The 18,524-nt window shown below is 37.4% G+C and overlaps 1 protein-coding gene across 5 annotated transcripts in view; it reads left to right on the top strand.

The window, feature by feature from the left end:
• Positions 1-18,524, top strand: part of WASF3 (WASP family member 3) — a 70,201-nt gene that overhangs the window by 30,485 nt on the left and 21,192 nt on the right. For 3 of the 5 annotated variants that reach the window (XM_064645402.1, XM_064645406.1, XM_064645403.1), the window contains exon 3: positions 13,549-13,691. In XM_064645402.1, coding sequence (XP_064501472.1) covers positions 13,559-13,691 — 133 coding nt within the window. In that variant the 5' untranslated portion in view covers positions 13,549-13,558. Of the gene's footprint in view, positions 1-13,424; positions 13,447-13,548; positions 13,692-16,147; positions 16,289-18,524 lie in introns of those variants that run through there. The other 2 variants (XM_064645404.1, XM_064645407.1) reach the window with 2 other exon arrangements.

An 18,524-nucleotide genomic window follows, 5' to 3' on the forward strand; every position in this document is an offset into this window, starting at 1 on the left:
CATTTCTGTTGGATTCTGTTCTTGGTGAAAGGTATAAATGGATAACTGCCCATGTAAGTTAACTTTAAAAAAATGTCTTCAGTATTGATAAGGCCAGGAAAAGGAGTATGATCCATCGTGATTTGTGCTGGACTCTACTTGTTATGTGCTTGTGATTCAGTTGTTGGGATATAGGGAGCTCCTATACTTCTGGTAGCTGAATGTTCTGCTGTGCCATCTGTAACTGCTGCTATTTTATTTTATGAACTGAAAAATAACACACTGCTAATTTCTCATGCATCAAACAGGAATGGTTTCTGTGATTTACTTGAAGATCTTAACTGTGTGGAATACAGCGAGGAAGATTACCTGGAAGAGGGAAATAGCATCTTAGTGCTCAGGTTACCATGCGCAGGCAGATACATGTAGGAAAGCTATGAAATGCATCTCCCACCCTGGGAAAACCTCTGACCAGAGCTTGTCCCTCCTTAGGCCCCAGAGCAAAATAACCACAACACGAAAAATTGCATTAATGGAGGGGGGGAAGGGGGAGGCTTAATAGGGCTGTTTGTGCTTTCTGATGACTTTTTGTGTGGTGGTTTGGTTTTATGTGTTGTTTTTCTTTTACTTTTTAAATTTTTACTGCTCTCTTGAGTGTTGCTCTCTGTCACTCGTAGTATCTTTCTTGATTTGTACATCAATCCTTGACTGCATGGCACTTAGTTCTGTAGCTATGGTAGCTACCAAAAGATGGACTTCGTGGGAACAGATGGTGCACTTGGCTCAGGATGAAAATAGTTGGGAATTTTTAATGTTGATTCACAAAATATTTAGTTCCATTTTTCCATAAAATCACACAAAATAAATCTGTTTTTTTCCCCTATATAGACAAGTTGCCATTTCCAGATTTCTGATATATAAGGGGAGCAAAGTGTTGGTGGTAGTGTCATAACTAGGAAAATTTGGGAAATCCTGTTTTCTGCTGAAATTTCATGGTGTGGGGGTGAAGCTTTACCTTGAGGAAATCTAGGGATGTTGCTTTATTTTGTAATAATTTAAGTCTTTATGGGCTGTCCATGTGTTTCCTGACACATGCCAGGAAATTTCTGCTGTTGCTGTGTGGTTGTTTGCTGTGTGGACATTGAAGTTGCTCGACTGCAAGGTATTTTAAGGATTGTGATACAGTGTGATAGCCTGATAAAGCATCATTGCAGTTGTTTCCCAGTGGGAAAGTCTCTCCTGCCTAGTGAGAACTAGGAGTGGAGGAGGCATGTTAGGAGTTAAGGTGGGGAAAGACTGATGTTGAATTGTCATGATACGAAGTCCTTTTCCTTTGCTGTTTGACCTACGTTATTGCTCTCTATAAAATGTGTATAAACTGTGTGTGTATGTGCATACGTAAAATATATGTAGATGAACTGTACTTGTGTGTATATACATGTATGATATCTGGAGGATTTCTTGTGTGGAAAAGAAGCATAAGAAAACCTGACACTACCTGAAGACGTTTTAGATTTTGGATTAACTGAACTATGTGAAATCTTAACACTTCCCTGTGACATTTTAGATTACCTGCTATGGAGTAAAAGAGTTTTAAGAACAGATTAATTTTTGTATCTGAAAAATGCTGTTCTAAAAGGATTTTAATGGTAAATATTAGATATGGGAAATAGGGAACACTGTGTTGCCATAAAATGGATATTATTGGACACGAAGGGGATCCTTTATCCCTTTTGTACTTTCCCCTCCAATTTAGGGTTAATTGAAGTTCTGAGAAACAAATTACTGAATTTCCTTCTGGTTTAACTTGAGGTCATTTGAGGATCTGAATGGCATGTTCTCCCTGCAGGAGGGCTCCTGAGGCCTTACCAGGTGGCCTTTGTCACATGGACTGTGACCCAGACAGTTATTTCGAGCACTTTAAATCCAGTAAGGCTCTGTTAAATGGGATCAATGTAAGTCAGCAAGCCTAGCTGCAACTTAGGTTTTCTTTATATAATCAAGGCATTTGCTTCTGGTAATACTTACTGTTTGTGAAGGAGGATGGCTTGGACAAATACAGTTTAAATGGTCTTCAGGAGCTCTTGTGCCTTACTGTAGTTTAAAATGTTAAGAAAAAGCTTGTTTATAGTTGCAGACTTTCAGTATTGTGTTGTGAGTTGTTCCAGCATTGTCTAAAGTAGTGTAAAAAATTATATGGTAATGATTCTTGTGTTAGTTTTTTCCATTTCTGTAGTATAGATAAAATGTGACTTTCCATAAAATGTAACTTTCCATAACCAAACTAAACTCTTAGAAAACTGTGCATCAAATAGCCCAAACATACTTAAAGCAAGCACTGCAAGATGTTTCATGCCATCATTCAAGAGACTGTATTGAAAGAGTCACACTTAAAATAGTTTCTCAGTGGTTTATTGTAAATTGGGAAATGAAAAACCACTTTTTACCTTCTTATTTTAATTGTCAAATGGATGAAGAAGGGATTTGTGTTTGTGATGTTGCATTTTGGACTGCAGTCCAAAAATCCTGGAATGGGTGGGTGGAGAACAAGAAAGAAATTTCCTTCAGGTGGGAAATGTCCTGGTATGGTTGATTGTTAATTAAGTAACAGTGCTTATTAAATAGCAGTTCTCTTTTTTTAATTATTCTTATTATTTTTTTATTTATTGTCCTGTGGTCTTACTATGTTAGAATACTTCTGGGTTTTGACATAGTGGCTTGTAGACATTTTCTCAACTCTCTGGGCTGCTGAGTTTTGCTGTGGAGAGTGAGAACTGTGTGGCTCTGTCTACATAAGAAACTCTGCTCACATCTGATTAAGATCCAAGCCTGTTTCCAGATGACATCTGGAAACATTTTGACCTGCTAGTGGAGGGCTGTTCCTGACCTAATTAGCTTGGTGTTATAACTAGCTCTCTGCTGCTTGGTGATTTTGTTCCTTTTGACTTCATCTGGTTTATACTCCTCACTGAATGTTACCATATAGGGTACTAAAGTTTAAAACAAAATTAGATTTTACAATTTGCTGCTTTTCCGGTCAATGTTTCAGTACTTTTAAAACTTCATATATGTAATCATTGGTTATTCAAAGTACAAAGAGTTGAATAATTCAGCAGCTGTATGGTTTGCACATGTCAAGATGATACAAAGGAGGGGGATGATCAATCTAAGTCTTTTTTCCTGTGCTGTAGGACAAAGCACTGCTTCTTCCTCTGCTTCTTCCTCTTAACTACGTGACGAGTTTCTTCTAGTTCTGGCTGAGTGCTTCTTTTCAAGAGGTGGCATTTCTAAAGGGTAAATGTTACTTGCGAGGTAGACTGTATGCTGTATTAAGGTATTTATATTTTCATTTCTTTCAACTCTGCTTAAAAAACAAAGGCTGCCACTATTTCTTCATATGCACAAGGAAAATATTTTTGAGTTGCTGTGCAAAACTGGTCAAATAAAATTTAAACAAGCTCCAGCAAATGCATACTGTGTATCTTTTCAGTACAGACAAATAAAACTGAAGGGAAACAAGTGGTGACTCAGTTAATTTCTGTTTGCTTGAATAGGAGAAGGGACGATAATAAATTCTAGGAGTATAATACAGATTTCAAGAAAGTTCATATGAAAGAAAACTGTTTTCAGTGCAGCAGAAGTACTTCCTGGTTGAAATAAGTCCATTCTTAAGATAGTAAAAGCTAAACAAATGCTCTTATATGGCTTGAAAAGACATTTTTTTCCTTTCCAATGTGCATGCATATCATTTACACTGTATTTGGTGTTAACATAGTAATATTGGGTTGAAATAGTAAAATCGGTAGGGGCAGTAAGGTTTTTCTTGTTTTTTTTCAAATGTATGAACGCAGTGGAACAGATGTTCAGAACAGCATGGAATATTCCTTCTTCCCCGTCCCACCATCCCTTTCACACCGAGCCATCTGGAAGGGACTATGAGCAGGATGAGCAGCCATCACGCTAAGAACAAGATTAACGTGTCGGCATCTTTTGTTGATACTTTAAACTGGTCACTGTTTGTTCAGCAGAAAGAAACAATGTGAGGTCTCATTATTGTGTGTGCTTAGACTATTCGTGTGGATATGGAAAGAAGGCAGAAGAGAAAATAGATTCAGATATATGTATTTGTGAAAACACTTCTGTATGTATTTTTCCAGAGTTCTTCAGTCCATGCTCTTCATGTACTTTGTTTTTTTACCCTGATTTTTTTTTTTTTTACAGCAACAAGTACACCACGTGTGGATGTCTTTCAGGTTACTCAGTTGCATTTCTTTAGTACCCTTTAGCCTTATATGTTTTGAGAGAAAGCATAAATTAGTGTTTTGGCTTAATGAACAAAATTTTGGTTAGAGAAAGGACAGCTTATGGACTAGCAATGAGAGACTCTAGTCATGTGTGAAGGTGCCCTGGATCATCTGTATTCTGATACAGAATGAGTAGAAAAGGGTGGGTGGATCCGATGCTGGCAAAGTGATTGGATTCAGTACAGCGAGCTATTGTGTTGTGCAATTTGTGAAATTCCAGTAGATTTCAGGTCAGCAACTCGCTTTTTAAATAGGTATCTTAGTAACATTAAGTGTATCAAGGAAGACTAAAATGTGTTTCTGAAGAAGAAATTGTATTTAAAAGCTTAACACGCGGGTTCAGTGGGGCCACAGTGTTTTTCTTCCATTGTTTTGTGTTTCTTTCAATGAAGAGAGTTTTAAGAAATGGAAATCTGAAATTAGATTCAGGAAGGCTATTTGAAAAAGAGATACTTAAAGCCTGAAACTACTACTACTGTAGTGCTTTAAGTTATTCTAAGTGAGAAAGTAATCAGAGGAAAGTGACAAAACTCAAGATCTCCAGCTTTCAGATCTCAGTTTTCAGATAAAGATAAGCATGAGAAAAAGAAGAGACTTTAAAACTAAGTGAGGGATATTTATAGATGTTCTGAGGAAAGCTTATCCTGTGAAGAAATAGAGTGAAATAAAGTAAATATTAGTGTTTTAAAAAAAAGTACATCAACATGAAAAATATACTGTGTATATGTTTTCTTGTATTTTTATAAAACCATAAAGCATCTTTTAAAAGTATGAAAATTTAAATGTCAGGTAAAAAGATCCAATGTAATTTACTGGCAAAGATTTTTGCATATTGGGCAGTGGAAGAAATTCTGTGAGTATAAATTGCAGAATCCATTAATTTGGACAGTGAGAAAACTTAATACAGGAAATTCATTCTGTATTCCCTAGGTATGTTGTAGTTGGGCCTGAAAAGTTGTATACCTGGAAATGGAGATAAACCAGTGCAGTAACTTCAGTTACTGTCTTCATTAGCAGAGAGTGAGAAATACCTTTATTTCTCCCTTTAACAATGATGAAGCCATTTATTGGATGACATGTATATGATCCCTTGTTTGGAGCAGGGGATGAAACTTCATAATCTGTGTGCACTTCATAATAATAAGATTTTTATTTCCTTAGAAGCTGCTGGGGAAAAATACTGCGAAGGGGAAAAGTTACTCTTGGGATTGTAGCTTTGTAATATTTAATTTCTGTTGAGATGAAAAAGTTAGTGCAGTAACTTTGAAGTGGTCCCTCAGTCTTGTTCACTGAGGCACTCTTGCTTGGCAGTGAACTGTAGATACAAGTACTTAAGTAGAACTTAATGAGACTTTTGACACTATTACAGAATGGCAGGTGCACAGAGATAATCTTGAGCTACAGGCAATGCGAAGATGGGGTTGTAAAACGAAGGTAAAAAGCCCCCCAAAATACCCATCCTGGAAGTTTTGGAGAAAACAAGGCATATTTCTGACTTCATAGTTTTTGATAGTATTTGAAAACCTCGTATATTACAGTCTGCACTCTCAGGGAAAGAATAGCTACTTAATTTCAGGTTAAATCATTCTCAGGGTCCCCTTTTTCCTGTACTAGTGAATGTTCTCTTCTATGCTTGTTTAGAGTTAATGTGAAATATTGATGAGAGCTAAATTTAAGGTACTTGTAAATGTTCAATACTGTGAAGATCAATTTGCTTTTTTCTCTCCCAGCTTTTTAATTTGTGCAATTTTTGAATTAATGCCTTCACCTTTTAATGGGTCTACAAACTTTTGTGATGCAGGCCCACTGCGTTAAGAGGTAGCTGTTGGTCTGCCTTTTACGTGTTTTTTGAAGGTGTAGAGGGTTGACTAGGAAAATATATATCCATGAAGTTTATTTAGGTTGTAAATAAATAAAACTAAACAACATCTCCCTTCTCCTGTTGTCCTTTCTCTTGTCATTGCTTAATGTCTTGATTTCCTTCATAACATCATTGGACCATAAAATCTGCCCTGAAGATCTCAGCACAGACAAAACCTCCGCCAAATAAAGAAAACAAAACAACCGCCCAAGCTGGTGAACCTTCAGAAATAGCTCATTGCAACAGACATTAAAAAGCTCTATTAGAGAAACAAAATAGCTTTAGGGATTTCTGTGCTTATTTCATCATTGCTAATACTTAAGTTGGTATGATGAGAGGGAAGATCAGAAGTGGTGGTCTGATGCAAAAAAGAAAAAAACTCATGCTTTCAGTCCAGCCTTGACTGTCATTCCTTTCACGTAGATCTGGCAATCAGAAGGGAGATCTGTGAAAATGGCATTAATAGAATTGGCTATGCATTAAATTTTAGTGGGATGCACATTTTCTAGGCGTTTCACTTTACATGTTTTGTTGAAAGATGTGGTTTGTTGTGGATAAGAAATGTTCTTGATTTTTAGTTATCCTCAGGAAATAGCATTCTCTTAGACTTTGTGCGTACTTGTATCAAAAGTCTGCCCTTGCGTCAGCAAACTTATGTAAAGTTGCATAAAAATTACGTAAAACTTGAAAAACTTCTATATGAACTAAAAAATACACTGTCCTTTGGATTGGGATAGCTCTAATAAAAGTAAAGTTGTTGGTACTTAAGGCATAATTGTTAAAGCATTTTTTTATTTTGGTATTTGTTACATGGTAACGTGGCTGAGAGAGGAATTGCATATTTGATAGAACTAGAATAACTAGAAGATGCTATTAAAAATCACTCTTGTTTAGATGCCTTTTGATAAATATAAAATAATTCTGGGTCATTGGAGCACTGTTTTAAAATATTTAGCCATCAGTTATTGTATGTTTTTTTGCAAGACGCAAAATGTGGATTCAAATTCTTGTTAGAATGAAGCCAGTTTAAAAAAAAACACAAAACTTCTGTCTAATGTCATTCATCTGCTCTTTTAGATCCTGAATTGAGTAACTTCTAGTTTATATGCTAGTTCCAGTTTATTTGTTTTTAACTTGTCATTACTGATAAGGTAGTAAGTGACAGTACTTGATGACAAGTAGGAAAGGTTCAAAACATCAGGTTCCCAGTCATTTAGGACAAGGAAAAACTGAAGGGGACATACGTTAAAGGCATATTCATTCCTTTTCTTCCCTTATGATAAGGGAAGAAAGAATGAAGAGAAGAATGAAGAGCCCTTGGAGGACAGGGAGATCTGAGATAACAGTGACTCTGGGGGGTGTTGGAAAATGGGGATGAAGAGCATCTCCAAACCCAGTGCTTGGGATCTTTCATCTTCCTGCTTTTCCTTCTATTCCTATTTAGCACATACATGAATTTTGAAGGTGGATGATGGTAGGCAATCCAGAGTTATGAACTTGAATAGGAAAATGAGCAATAATACCAAATTGGGTGCCATTCAGAGATGGAAATTGTGTGTTGAATTGAGTTTTAGGACTTAACTGTCTGCAAACATTTAAAATATTGAAATGCCCTAGACATGGAGACTGTGATTAGGATGTAGTAACTTGAAACTTGATTGTGTGGCTTCAGGTGAGGAAACTGGCAGTATTTCTGTGGTTTTATGAGGTGAAATGCAGTTCTAGATTCACACACTGAAATTAAGGTGTGTGCATAGCAGAGCTTAGACATGAGGTGTTTGAGCTCACTGTCACTCTTGTATCTATCAAGAGATGCAGTGATTTAGTTGCTCTTTGGGCTTTTGCTGAGCTCAAATATATGTAGTCATACAAATTTAGGTGCTTAAGTTTGAATGGAATCCCGTCTGGTACAGTACTTATAACAAGCTGCATATTCAATCCATTTCTTGTTGTCCTTCTCCATAGAAGGAGAATTGTGGTATGTTCTCTTTCTGTAGAGGTCTGTGAGATTCAAAAATGAAAAGCTTTAAAGCTCTCTGAAATAATAGAATGTATTCATGTATTTTTTTCATGTAAGGAAAGCTCTTTTTCATGGTAAAATGTTTAGCTTTGTGGTATTTTACTGGAGGATATAAGAAATCTCTGGAGGGCTTAAAAAATGGATTGAACAGTGTCTTTGAGAAAATGTAATAAGTAAACATTAATAAGTAAAGGGTCTGTTTAATGAATTGGCATTTGTTTTGTGGTATTAGTGAATATATAAAGAACTATGAAATTCAGCTGCACATTTTTAGCACTAGTGTAAATTGCAGTACCTTTTTGGGGATGTGAAAGGACAAAAGGCAGGTTTCGGGGACAGCTAGTGCTTTGAGTTTTTTGCCAGTTGCTCAAATACTTGAAAAACCCAGCTTGTCTCTTACAATAGGCATGCTCTGCTGTTGTTTGGAAAGATTGTACATTGTGTTTGTCATCTTTCGTGTTTGTTACTGTACAGCTGCTTTTTACATGATTTTTTAAATATCTGACTTGCCAAGGCAATGTCAGATTTCTTGCATGCTGTTTAGCAGCTGTTGTCCAGAGGAAGGTGGTCTGACTTGACCCTGTGAGTATTCCTATGACTGCAGGGAAAGAAAAGCAAAAATGCTTTGATTAAGTCTTTCTGTACCACACTTGCCTCTGCAGCAATAACTACTGGGATAAGTGCCTTCTAATTTTAAGACAAAAGGCAGTTATGCAAGTAGTTGTTGGGAGGGAGGGGGAGAAAGAAGAAAAAGGGAGGTGAGGATACTGAGAGACTGTGTAAAATCTGAATTTTAATGGGTTGATCTAAGCTAGTTGAAGCTTCTGATGCCCTTTCCTTTCAGAATGTGTGTGGAAGTAGAGTTGCTGATGCCTGTAGGGTTTGGAGAGTGGTGTCCATTTGTACTCAAGTCAGAGTTCAGTCCAGCTAGATGTCGCATCCAATCTATGTCCAATGAGGCACGCATGGATTTAGTGAGATGTTAAGCGACATTTCACCCTCTTGGTTTTCTTCTTTCTCCTTTTGACTCCTCCCATTTTTATGGTCTGATGCTAATGTCTCATACATTTCAACTGCAGCCAGGTGTACGTATGCAATATAGCATCTTTCTAGATCCTTCATCTCTTGTGCCAGATGCAGCTGCTGGTTTAAAGCCAGCTGTCAAACACGGGTGGCTCTGCACAGGGAGTGGAGTTGGACCTATTTATCCCAGTTGTAAGTCTCTGGCTTCATTGTGTACTTAGCTGGGAAAAAAATGTGTAAAAGAAAATAATTATAAACTTATGATTGGGACCAATCTTCTGAACTGACACAATTTTTGAAAATAATAACTTTTTTGCCTTAGATTTTTCATTTATTTGTGGATGGAAGGTGTGCTGGTTTTGGTTGGGGTTTATTTTCTTCATGGTGGCTAGTAGGGACTCTGTTTTAGATTTGTGCCGAACAGAGGGTTGATAATATATAGCTGAGCAGGGCTTACACAGATCCAAGGCCTTTTCTACTTTTTGTTACTGCCATGCTGGTGAGGAAGTTGGGGGTGTATGGGGAGGTTGGGAGGAGACACACCTGGGACAGGTGACCCCAGCTGACCAAAGGCGTATTCTGTAGGAGGCATTTTTTAGGGATTCTGGATGAGGCATCCTGGGAAATGAAGTCCTGAATGTACTCCCACGCATATGGGCAGTGAGATACCCCATGGCGATTGGTCAGGGGAGTCATGTGTTGCTTTGAAGTGCTTATAAAAGACGTTGTTTGCTTCCAATAAATGGATTTGGTTGATGGACCCCCAACCAGCCAGGTCTGTGTGGGTCTATTATTTATTATATTAAAAAAGCCATAGTATTCCAGACCAGATGACCTCATGCTCAGTATATAAAGCTAAGGGAAGGAGGAGGAAAGGGGGACATTTGCAGCGATGGTGTTTGTCTTCCTAAGTCACCATTATGCATGATGAGACCCTGCTGTCCTGGAGATGGCTGAACACCTGCCTGACCGTGGGAAGCAGTGAATTAATTCCTTGTTTTGCTTGTGTATGTGGCTTTTGCTTTCCCTTCATTCCAACCCATGAGTTTTCTATCTTTTTGATTCTCTCCCTGATCCAGCTGGTGGGGGAGTGAGTGAGCGGCTGTGTGGGCCTTGGTTGCTGGCTGGGGTTAAAACATGACAGAAGGGAAGTTACTAACCTCTGTGTTGTAAAATTGAATATAATTTGCTGAATCCCAATGTGTTTAGTACAGTGACATCACAATGCATATCTTGTCTAGTAATAAACTGTGACTGAAATAGGTGGAAGATGAATGTGGAAGGCAGTGGAACTGCCATTGCAAATTCTTGTTTTCTGCACCTAGTAACAGTCTCCTCTGCCTGGCTGAGCCTCATGAAGACCCTGTAATTCAGTGTCTTATTTTGTCTTTATTTCTTTTTTTAAACTCTTGTTACATAGGTTTTGAAATAAATTTAGCCTCATTTCTCATGAATTTTTCTTTACAAAAGATTAAGTTCATCGGTTGTATGTGGTGAAGAAAAGGGTGGTAGTGCTTTTTAGTGCAAGAGCACAAGCTTTTTACTTACTGATGGGCTAGTATCTGAATAGGTCTGTAAGTGCTTGATTCAGATAGGTAAAGATCTTAAATTAGAAGAAACTTATTGCAATTGCAGAGTTTTTTTATTTTTCCTCTGATCAGGAACAGGTAATGGATTGCTTAATTTGTTGCATATATTTACTCATCAGTGTTCAGTTTACTTTGTGGAATTAAACCTCATACTGAAATGAGGTAGCTACATAGTAATTTAAATCATGCATTCAAATATGAAAGTTGTTTATTTCCCGCTACTGTCAGCCCAGCTGTGTGGTTTAGCCTGCTTTGTAAAGAAATGAGATGTCTTGGGTTGGTCTTTCACCTCCCTTGGTAGCTCTTGAACCTACTGGACCATTTTGTAAAGAATTGATGAGAAAACGAAAAGCTCAAACAGTGGTTGTATGTTTTCTTCAAACTAGCTTTTATGGGCAAGGAAGAACATTATGTGGAGAAGGGACTTAAATTAGAGCTCCTGGTGAAAGGCATTCTGGTTGTACTCAGTGTGGTACATGTTTTGAGAGGTAGCAAGCAATTAGCTGGGCACTGTGCAACCAGCTTCCGACTGGGCCCAGGGTGTTGCGTGGGTTAGTGAGAAAAGGTGGGTGAACTGCAAAAGGTAGGAGTGGGGCCAGAATGCTAGACAGAAAGCCATGGGGGAAACCAGGCTGGTGGCCTTGTATAAAAATTTAAGTAAAATGGGTTAAAAACTGAGAGTATGAAAAATGTAGTAAAACATATTCCCAGTAATTCTCTTACAAAACTAAACTCCCACCCCAAACCTAGTAGAATGGTTGCCTTGTTCTCCAGAGTTTTACTGATGAATTGCACATCAGTATTAGTTCAAAGAAAGAGTTTTTTGAGATGTCAAATCACCCATCAGTATTTCAGGAATTCTATCATCCTACTTGTAGGGAGTCTTTTACCCCTTTAATTTATATGACGGTGTTGTTCATGTTACAGAGAAAGCAAAAATTTGTAGCTTGTGAGTTGAAATAATCCTGAGATTTGGAATTGGCTGCTTTAGTGCTAATTTATGCTCCTATTAATGTATTTCTTACTAATTATGCTTTATGTGAAATGTAAGAGTGAGGGAATTCCTCCTAGTGATTTTTATGTAGTTGCTACAGTGCCCTAGTCTGTTTGCAGTGTGATGCTGCTAGATGTTGCTCTTCGGTAATAGTGACTTTCCAGTTTTGATCTATTTTTGTTCAAGTTCTGAAATGTGTTTATGTTGGATATTAAGTAGTATTTCGAAATGCATCTGTTTGTAGAGGAATACAAAATCACAAAAGAGAAAGATTTTTTTTTTTTTTTTTTGTCAAATATAAAGTTGTTCCTCCCTTACCTCTGATGTATTGTTTAAAATTTAGCAAACTCAGCTGGCCTTAAAATTCTGATGTACTCAAATAAACTGTCTCATATCAAGAGATGTAAAATATAATTCAACACTACTGCTTGGAAGTCATGACCTTTTTCCTTCCTGACCTGTTAGGAAATAGTCTTACACTTAAATAATTTGCTTTTTGTTCATTGAAGTTATTAAGCTTTTAGAAATGTTTTTGAGAATAAGATGTTTTAAACCTTTGGGGTGAAGTCATTACAAAAATTACTATGCAACATTTGAAAAGCAAGAAGATCTTTTTAATTTAGTAATGTGATTTTAATTAGAGAAATTGAAGCGCTACTTTAGTTGCTTTAGTTCAGTAAAAAAGAAATTTTCAATTAAGTCTTTTCTAAATGACCTTATGTCCTTGGTAACACTGTAACTTCTCATTCCATAAAATTTTGGTGCCACATGGTCTTTAAACAGAATATTATTCATAGGAAATACATGGAACATTGAGTTGTTGGTGTTAAAAAAAAAAAAAGTAGTCAAATTGACTCATAATTATGTTAATATAATTTTAAAGAAAACTGGTTTAGACATTTTTGTAGCACATGCTTCCCTTTTTGGGGAATTCTGTCCCACTTGGGCATCCTTGCTCTCAAAGCTGCTCTCTGCAGGATAATGTTTTCTGTGCCATTGTGCCCTTTTGTGATGCTTTCATATCTCTTTTTGTACTTGTCTTCCCCATCCTAGTCTTTTTTTTTTTTCCAAGAAAGTTCTGACGACCTTAGTTATCTAGCATATATGTCTTTCTGCATCTGGCATGTTCCCAAAAGCTGTTCAGTGTGCCCATGCCCCATTCAGAGTGTCATTCAGCACCACCTGTGGAAAACCAGCTTCTTACTTGTGTTGCAACTTCTTCCTTGTTCTCACTCAGCCTAATTTTGAGAGACACTTGCCTTTATGTGTCAGATGAATTTATCATTTTTACTGAACACTGTCCGAGCGGGAATGGGTCAGAGTCTGACGTAGTCAGGGGGCTGTAATGCACAGTCAGTCTGTTGGTGGCCAGCTTGCCCAGGCAGCAAGCCAGCTTGCTCCAGACAGTGATCTTTCCTGCCACTCCTGTGGGGACTGCCAGTTTTTTATAAATGCAAATGTGCCCTGAAGTCCAGTAATTCTTGTACTGCAGCACAAGTCTGTGGGTACAGTAAATCTTACACCAAGTCTAAGGCAAAAAACATAGATTCTCCATATGGCCTGTATCCTCTGCTGATCTGCAGCGCTCTTGCCATGTTCTGGCTTGAGTGCACAACTCCAGTGCCTTGGTAGGAATTCCATAGGAAGGCTGAGGCAAGTGCATTAGAAGAAGAAAGGTGAGTATTTTTTGTAGAAAAAGCCTGAATGTGTGCTACATTGTTTCGTAGCTCTTAATTTCATTTTTGTAAATATCATACATATTTGTTTGTAAATTCCAGGTTGTGAGCCATGCCTTTGGTGAAAAGGAACATTGAACCGCGGCATCTCTGCCGAGGAGCTCTGCCAGAGGGAATTACAAGTGAACTGGAATGCGTAACAAATAGTACCCTTGCTGCTATCATACGCCAGCTAAGCAGCTTAAGTAAGTATCTGTAACTTCCTGCAAGTATTTGATTCCTGATGAAAAACTGAAGAGATGAAAGGCTTTAAGATGGCTTGTTTTAAATAGAAAAATTGCAATACAGGATATTACCACTAGTGTATTGTAATAATATTCTATTTCATTGCTTTTATGTTATTATATATTTTGAAGTTTATTAAAGAAGAGAAAAACCCAACCCTCTCCTCCAGAAAAACGTTCCAAAACCAAACAAGCGAAAAACCACCATGGGGGAGGAGGTAACCAAAACAAACCCAAACCAACAAAATCCTACAGCATAGAAAATCAGAAATTTTTCTAAGCCGAGAGAAATTAGTGTGAAAAACAAGACTAGCACTTGAGTTATTCTTGCCTCTTGATTCTGAAAGATGAAACCAGCAAACGCTTCTGCTTCTTGGCATTAAATGTCACATTTGACTGAAATTTTAGTTTTTCTTAATGTGCTTATATTTCTTAAGCCTTCTCTTTTATATATGTGTCTGGTGAATTCATATGAATGAAATTAAACACATTGAAAAAATGGCATTTGCTGAACAAGCCTGTAGGCTCCTGTTGAGGCAAGCTAGCATCAGCTCCATACAGAGGAGCCTACACACTACACCTGTCAGGTGACACCAGCACTAGCAATTCTAGAAGCATGACTGGAGTGTTTGCAGGATGAACAATATTTTTGATGAAAGAGAGAAGAGATTTTTTTTTTTTAGAGTGTGTTTAACAATCAGCAGCTGTTGTTTGCGCTAATAACTCTGGTTCTTGAAAAGAAATTACTGCTTCATCAGTTGCTTCAGTTTGTAAATGGAAGTGGTTTAAGAATATAAGAGTCTGCATGGAGCTTAGACTATGGATACCACTAAGTCTGGTGTTCAGTTTATGAGGATAGGAAAAAGCCTATGCTTAGGGAAAGAGAACAAGAAACACAGCATTTCCTGTTTCCAGTAGTCAGTGATTTAGGGATTTTTCTGAGCTGGAGGTCCATCTGAATCATCCTATGTAACAAGCATTTGTAAAAGTATCATCTGTGGTATTACTTAGAGTTGTTGAAATAGAGATCGTGCTTTTTTCTTGTCTGATGACCTGTGGCAGAATGTCCCACAGTAGAAGTTGATCTCTTTCTTTCTTTTGATACCTTCTTACTCTGGTAAAATGAAACATAATGAAAGGTGATTTCATCTTGTGTATTTCCATAAAAAATTGTGATTTTATTAATTCTTAATTCTTTATTAAGCCTTTCCAGGTTGGAGTGTCCTGATCTGTTAGTACTCTTTTTGAATAGAAATTATTTTATATTGCTGATCATTGTTATTTCTGCTTTGGATATGTAAGTTAGGGTATGTTGTGGGTTTTTTAAGGTGGAGTGTTGAGGACTTCAGATCATATTCAAAACAGACTTTTTCTGTTTTATCATGATTTCCGTAAGAATTTATACAATTTTGATTGTTGCTAAACATTGTTATTTTCAGAGGAGTTTCCAAGTGATTCTCTGATCTTTCTTGAGCAATAGCTGCCAATTTAGTGGCTAATGTTATTTATGGTTAATTTGTGTTTGCATTGTCATTGTTTCATTTACTGTTTTCTTAGGCAAGTTTCTTGGTGTTGACATCTGTACGTTTCAGAAAAGGAGAAGAATGGCTACTGCTCTTAATTACATTAAAGGATACCTGATAAGACCTCATTTTGGTACTGCACAATGATTGCCCAAGTGTGGATAATACACTTGTCTGACTTGCTAGGAATGTCTAGCTTTCATTTATCCAGATTTGATTTTGGGGCTAATGTGTCTGTTACACTGTGTGTTCAGATCCTCTTATGATTGTTGCTGAGGAACTGGCTACTTATATCCATATTCTGAATTTTTCCCTTATTAGATCTTTCGGGTCATCAGAAGTGTTTGTAGGTAGCCCCTAAAGTTCTATTAGTGTTGAGTTAAAGATCTATGCATATAAATTATATGTCCTTTGTTTTAATAGATGAATACATGGTATTTAATGAGCGAAAAGTACCACCAGCCTCATCCACAGTCTAAAATCTGTCATGTTTGCAGTTTTTTCTGCAGGCAGTGTTTGTTTTGCCTGTGTTTCAGGCCAAGTGGGAGCAAGGAAATGATCATAGAAAAAAGCTGTGCTGGAGCTGAAGCAGTATGTCCTGCTGACAGCATCAGAGCTTGTTGGTGTTCCCACAGCTTGAGGCATAGAGAGAGCAAGTACAGGTCTATCTCACAGTCACACTGTTTTTTTTTAATGTTGCCCATTAACTGTGAGTTCAGTGTGGATTTTAAAAACTGGCAGGTCTGTGCTGTTGCATACAAATTTGGCTTACTTCTGCCTTTGCTCTTTTCAGGAGACATGAACAAGTTCCTATCCAATGGGAATGTGCTTTCAGGAGAGCTTTTTTTCTATTATGTTTTCAGATTAGGGTTCATTTCCAGCCAGCTGGCTTGGAGCACAGACAGAGTGAGCAGCATTCTGTTTGAAACTGTGCACTTTTGTATAAGGCAAAATGTTGTCTGGGGACTCACCTCCACTTGGGAGGAGAGAATCTACTGCTATAGGGAGGACTGGGAGCATTTGCAGCCTGTACCTGTAAGTACTGTGATGCTTTACCTACTAAACATAATCGCGGAGCGAAGACTTGAACGCTTCCACAAAATACTCCCATGCTTTTGGCAGTGGAGTTTGGGCTGATGACTGCAAGACTTCAACCAGTGAAAAGGCTGCTTTCTGCAACAGGATCTCTTGCAGGATGATTTTGTTCCCGAGTTTTACGTATGTGTATATATGGGGAAGAAATAATAAATAGCATCTGATTGTTGTTGAAGATTAAATATTAAAAACTGTATGTCCTCCTTCATTGAACTTTTCTTAATTAGAGTGCAGTCTGTACATTAACAATACTCACTGTGTTTCAAGTTGCATTACCACTTGAAATAATTCCTTTCTGTGAGTCTTGAAATATTTTGTATTTTTCATGTTTCTGGCTTCTCTGGTCATTCAGATGGTACCTGTCAGGTTGAAATCTTACCTACATGGATATAAAGCATCTGAACATAGGTACAGAGCTACTTTCTTTGACCCATGTGCAAGTGATACCAAACGGTTTTTGCTGTACAGCATAAAATGGAGGAAGTGTCATCTGCAGAGACTTGGAAGACTTTTTCTTTCACTCAGAGAACAATATCCACCAGCTTGCCTACTAGTATTTTCTTGGGTAGATTGGCCATTGGCTCAGAGTTTCATTGGTTTTCATGCAGGCCTGAGCACACTGCATCCAGCTTTGTGTCACTCTGCTCTTACTATTGCTGAATCAGGCTGGATTGGAAAGTTAGCTTTTTTTGCCATTTAGTGTCATGCTTAGAGGTACTGTGAGAAAGCAAATGAGAATCAAGACTTAGTCAGTAACAGCCTACCACTTTTGCTTATTTAAAAAAAGGAGAGGGGGAAAGCATGAGTCTGATGTTTCTGATTAATCCAGTTACGAATGGGTGGGTGGAATCACTGTCTTCTGCTCCATATTATGATAAAATGAGCATATCCTGGATGAATTCCAGTTTGTGGAACAGCACATAGTTCTATGGGACATTTCAGTCCTTACCTAGGACCCTGAGGAGAGCAGTAGTGCAGTGCTGGCTCCTTTTCGAGCAGCCTTAGTGTCATCTTTATTCCAGTGTCTGACAGAATCAGTTAGGCTGGAAAAAACCTTTGAGATCGAGTCCAACCTGTGACCAAACACTGCCGTGTCAACTAGACCATGGCACTAAGTGCCACATCCAGTCTTTCCTTAAATGCCTCCAGACACCAGAATGCCAAGTGAAATTACCTTCTTGCTTTCATAATGCATGTTCATGGCATGAAAAATGGTAACCTTTCTAATGCACTCAAAGTCTTTCTCTTGAGTGTGTTGTCCCCAGTAATTGTGTTGTGGAGCAAGGAATGCAAAGGAAAGTTGTACTTTTCAGACTCAAATTATGTGAATGGAAACTAGATAGAGTGATAAACACATTGGGTTTCCAGTTTTCAGACAAGCCAGCATCATTGTTGAATTCCTTTTATGGTACAGCACTGAGCATTTTGACTGTTGACAAAAGATACCTTTGGGGCAATGTGTTCAATGTGTTACTGCACACTTTTTTAATGCAGTATTTGAAAATTAGTTGTAATTCAGGTGATGTTTAGTCTCTGCTAGAGATGTTATATACTGGTGTGGCAAGATGATATTTCATGTAATTACTGTAGAACTTGAATAGAGAGTATTATTTAAATTATTTGTGAAATACTGATCTGCAGAAATATCTCATAAAGCTTGGAAATTTATTTTGTGAGCAATGAAATATACAACTCTATGAAGACAACCTGTGAAAGTGCTAGAAAGAGGTACTTTGGTTAATTGACATTAAAAACTATGGAAAGCAGGGATTTGCTGAGGCAGAATCATGACTAAATTTTCCTGAAACTACTTCAGTGGCTGGAGGGAGTCTTAGAAAGAAAGACTGCATAATTTCTTTGGTGAATTTTTAAATTATTATATACTTAATGTTTTTAAACCACTGTCTTGTACAAAAATCAGCTCTTAAGTTAAAAGATACATGATTCTATTTCAGATAGGTTGGAGTTTTTTCGTGCTTGTTTCTGTTTTGTTAAAAATCTAATTTAAAAGATGGTAACATAAAGTAATACTTCTCAAGTGTTTTCTATTTCTAAAATTTACTTCATCATGATAATCAGGACAGCATGTCTAATATTGCTTTACCATGTCACTGTTTTCACAGATTGACAAGGTGTCTTTCACATGTTTTAGAGTAACAAGTGTCGAAAAAAAATT

This window comes from Pseudopipra pipra, chromosome 2 (genome assembly GCF_036250125.1).
Source record: "Pseudopipra pipra isolate bDixPip1 chromosome 2, bDixPip1.hap1, whole genome shotgun sequence".
Classification (NCBI taxonomy): Eukaryota; Metazoa; Chordata; class Aves; order Passeriformes; family Pipridae; genus Pseudopipra; species Pseudopipra pipra.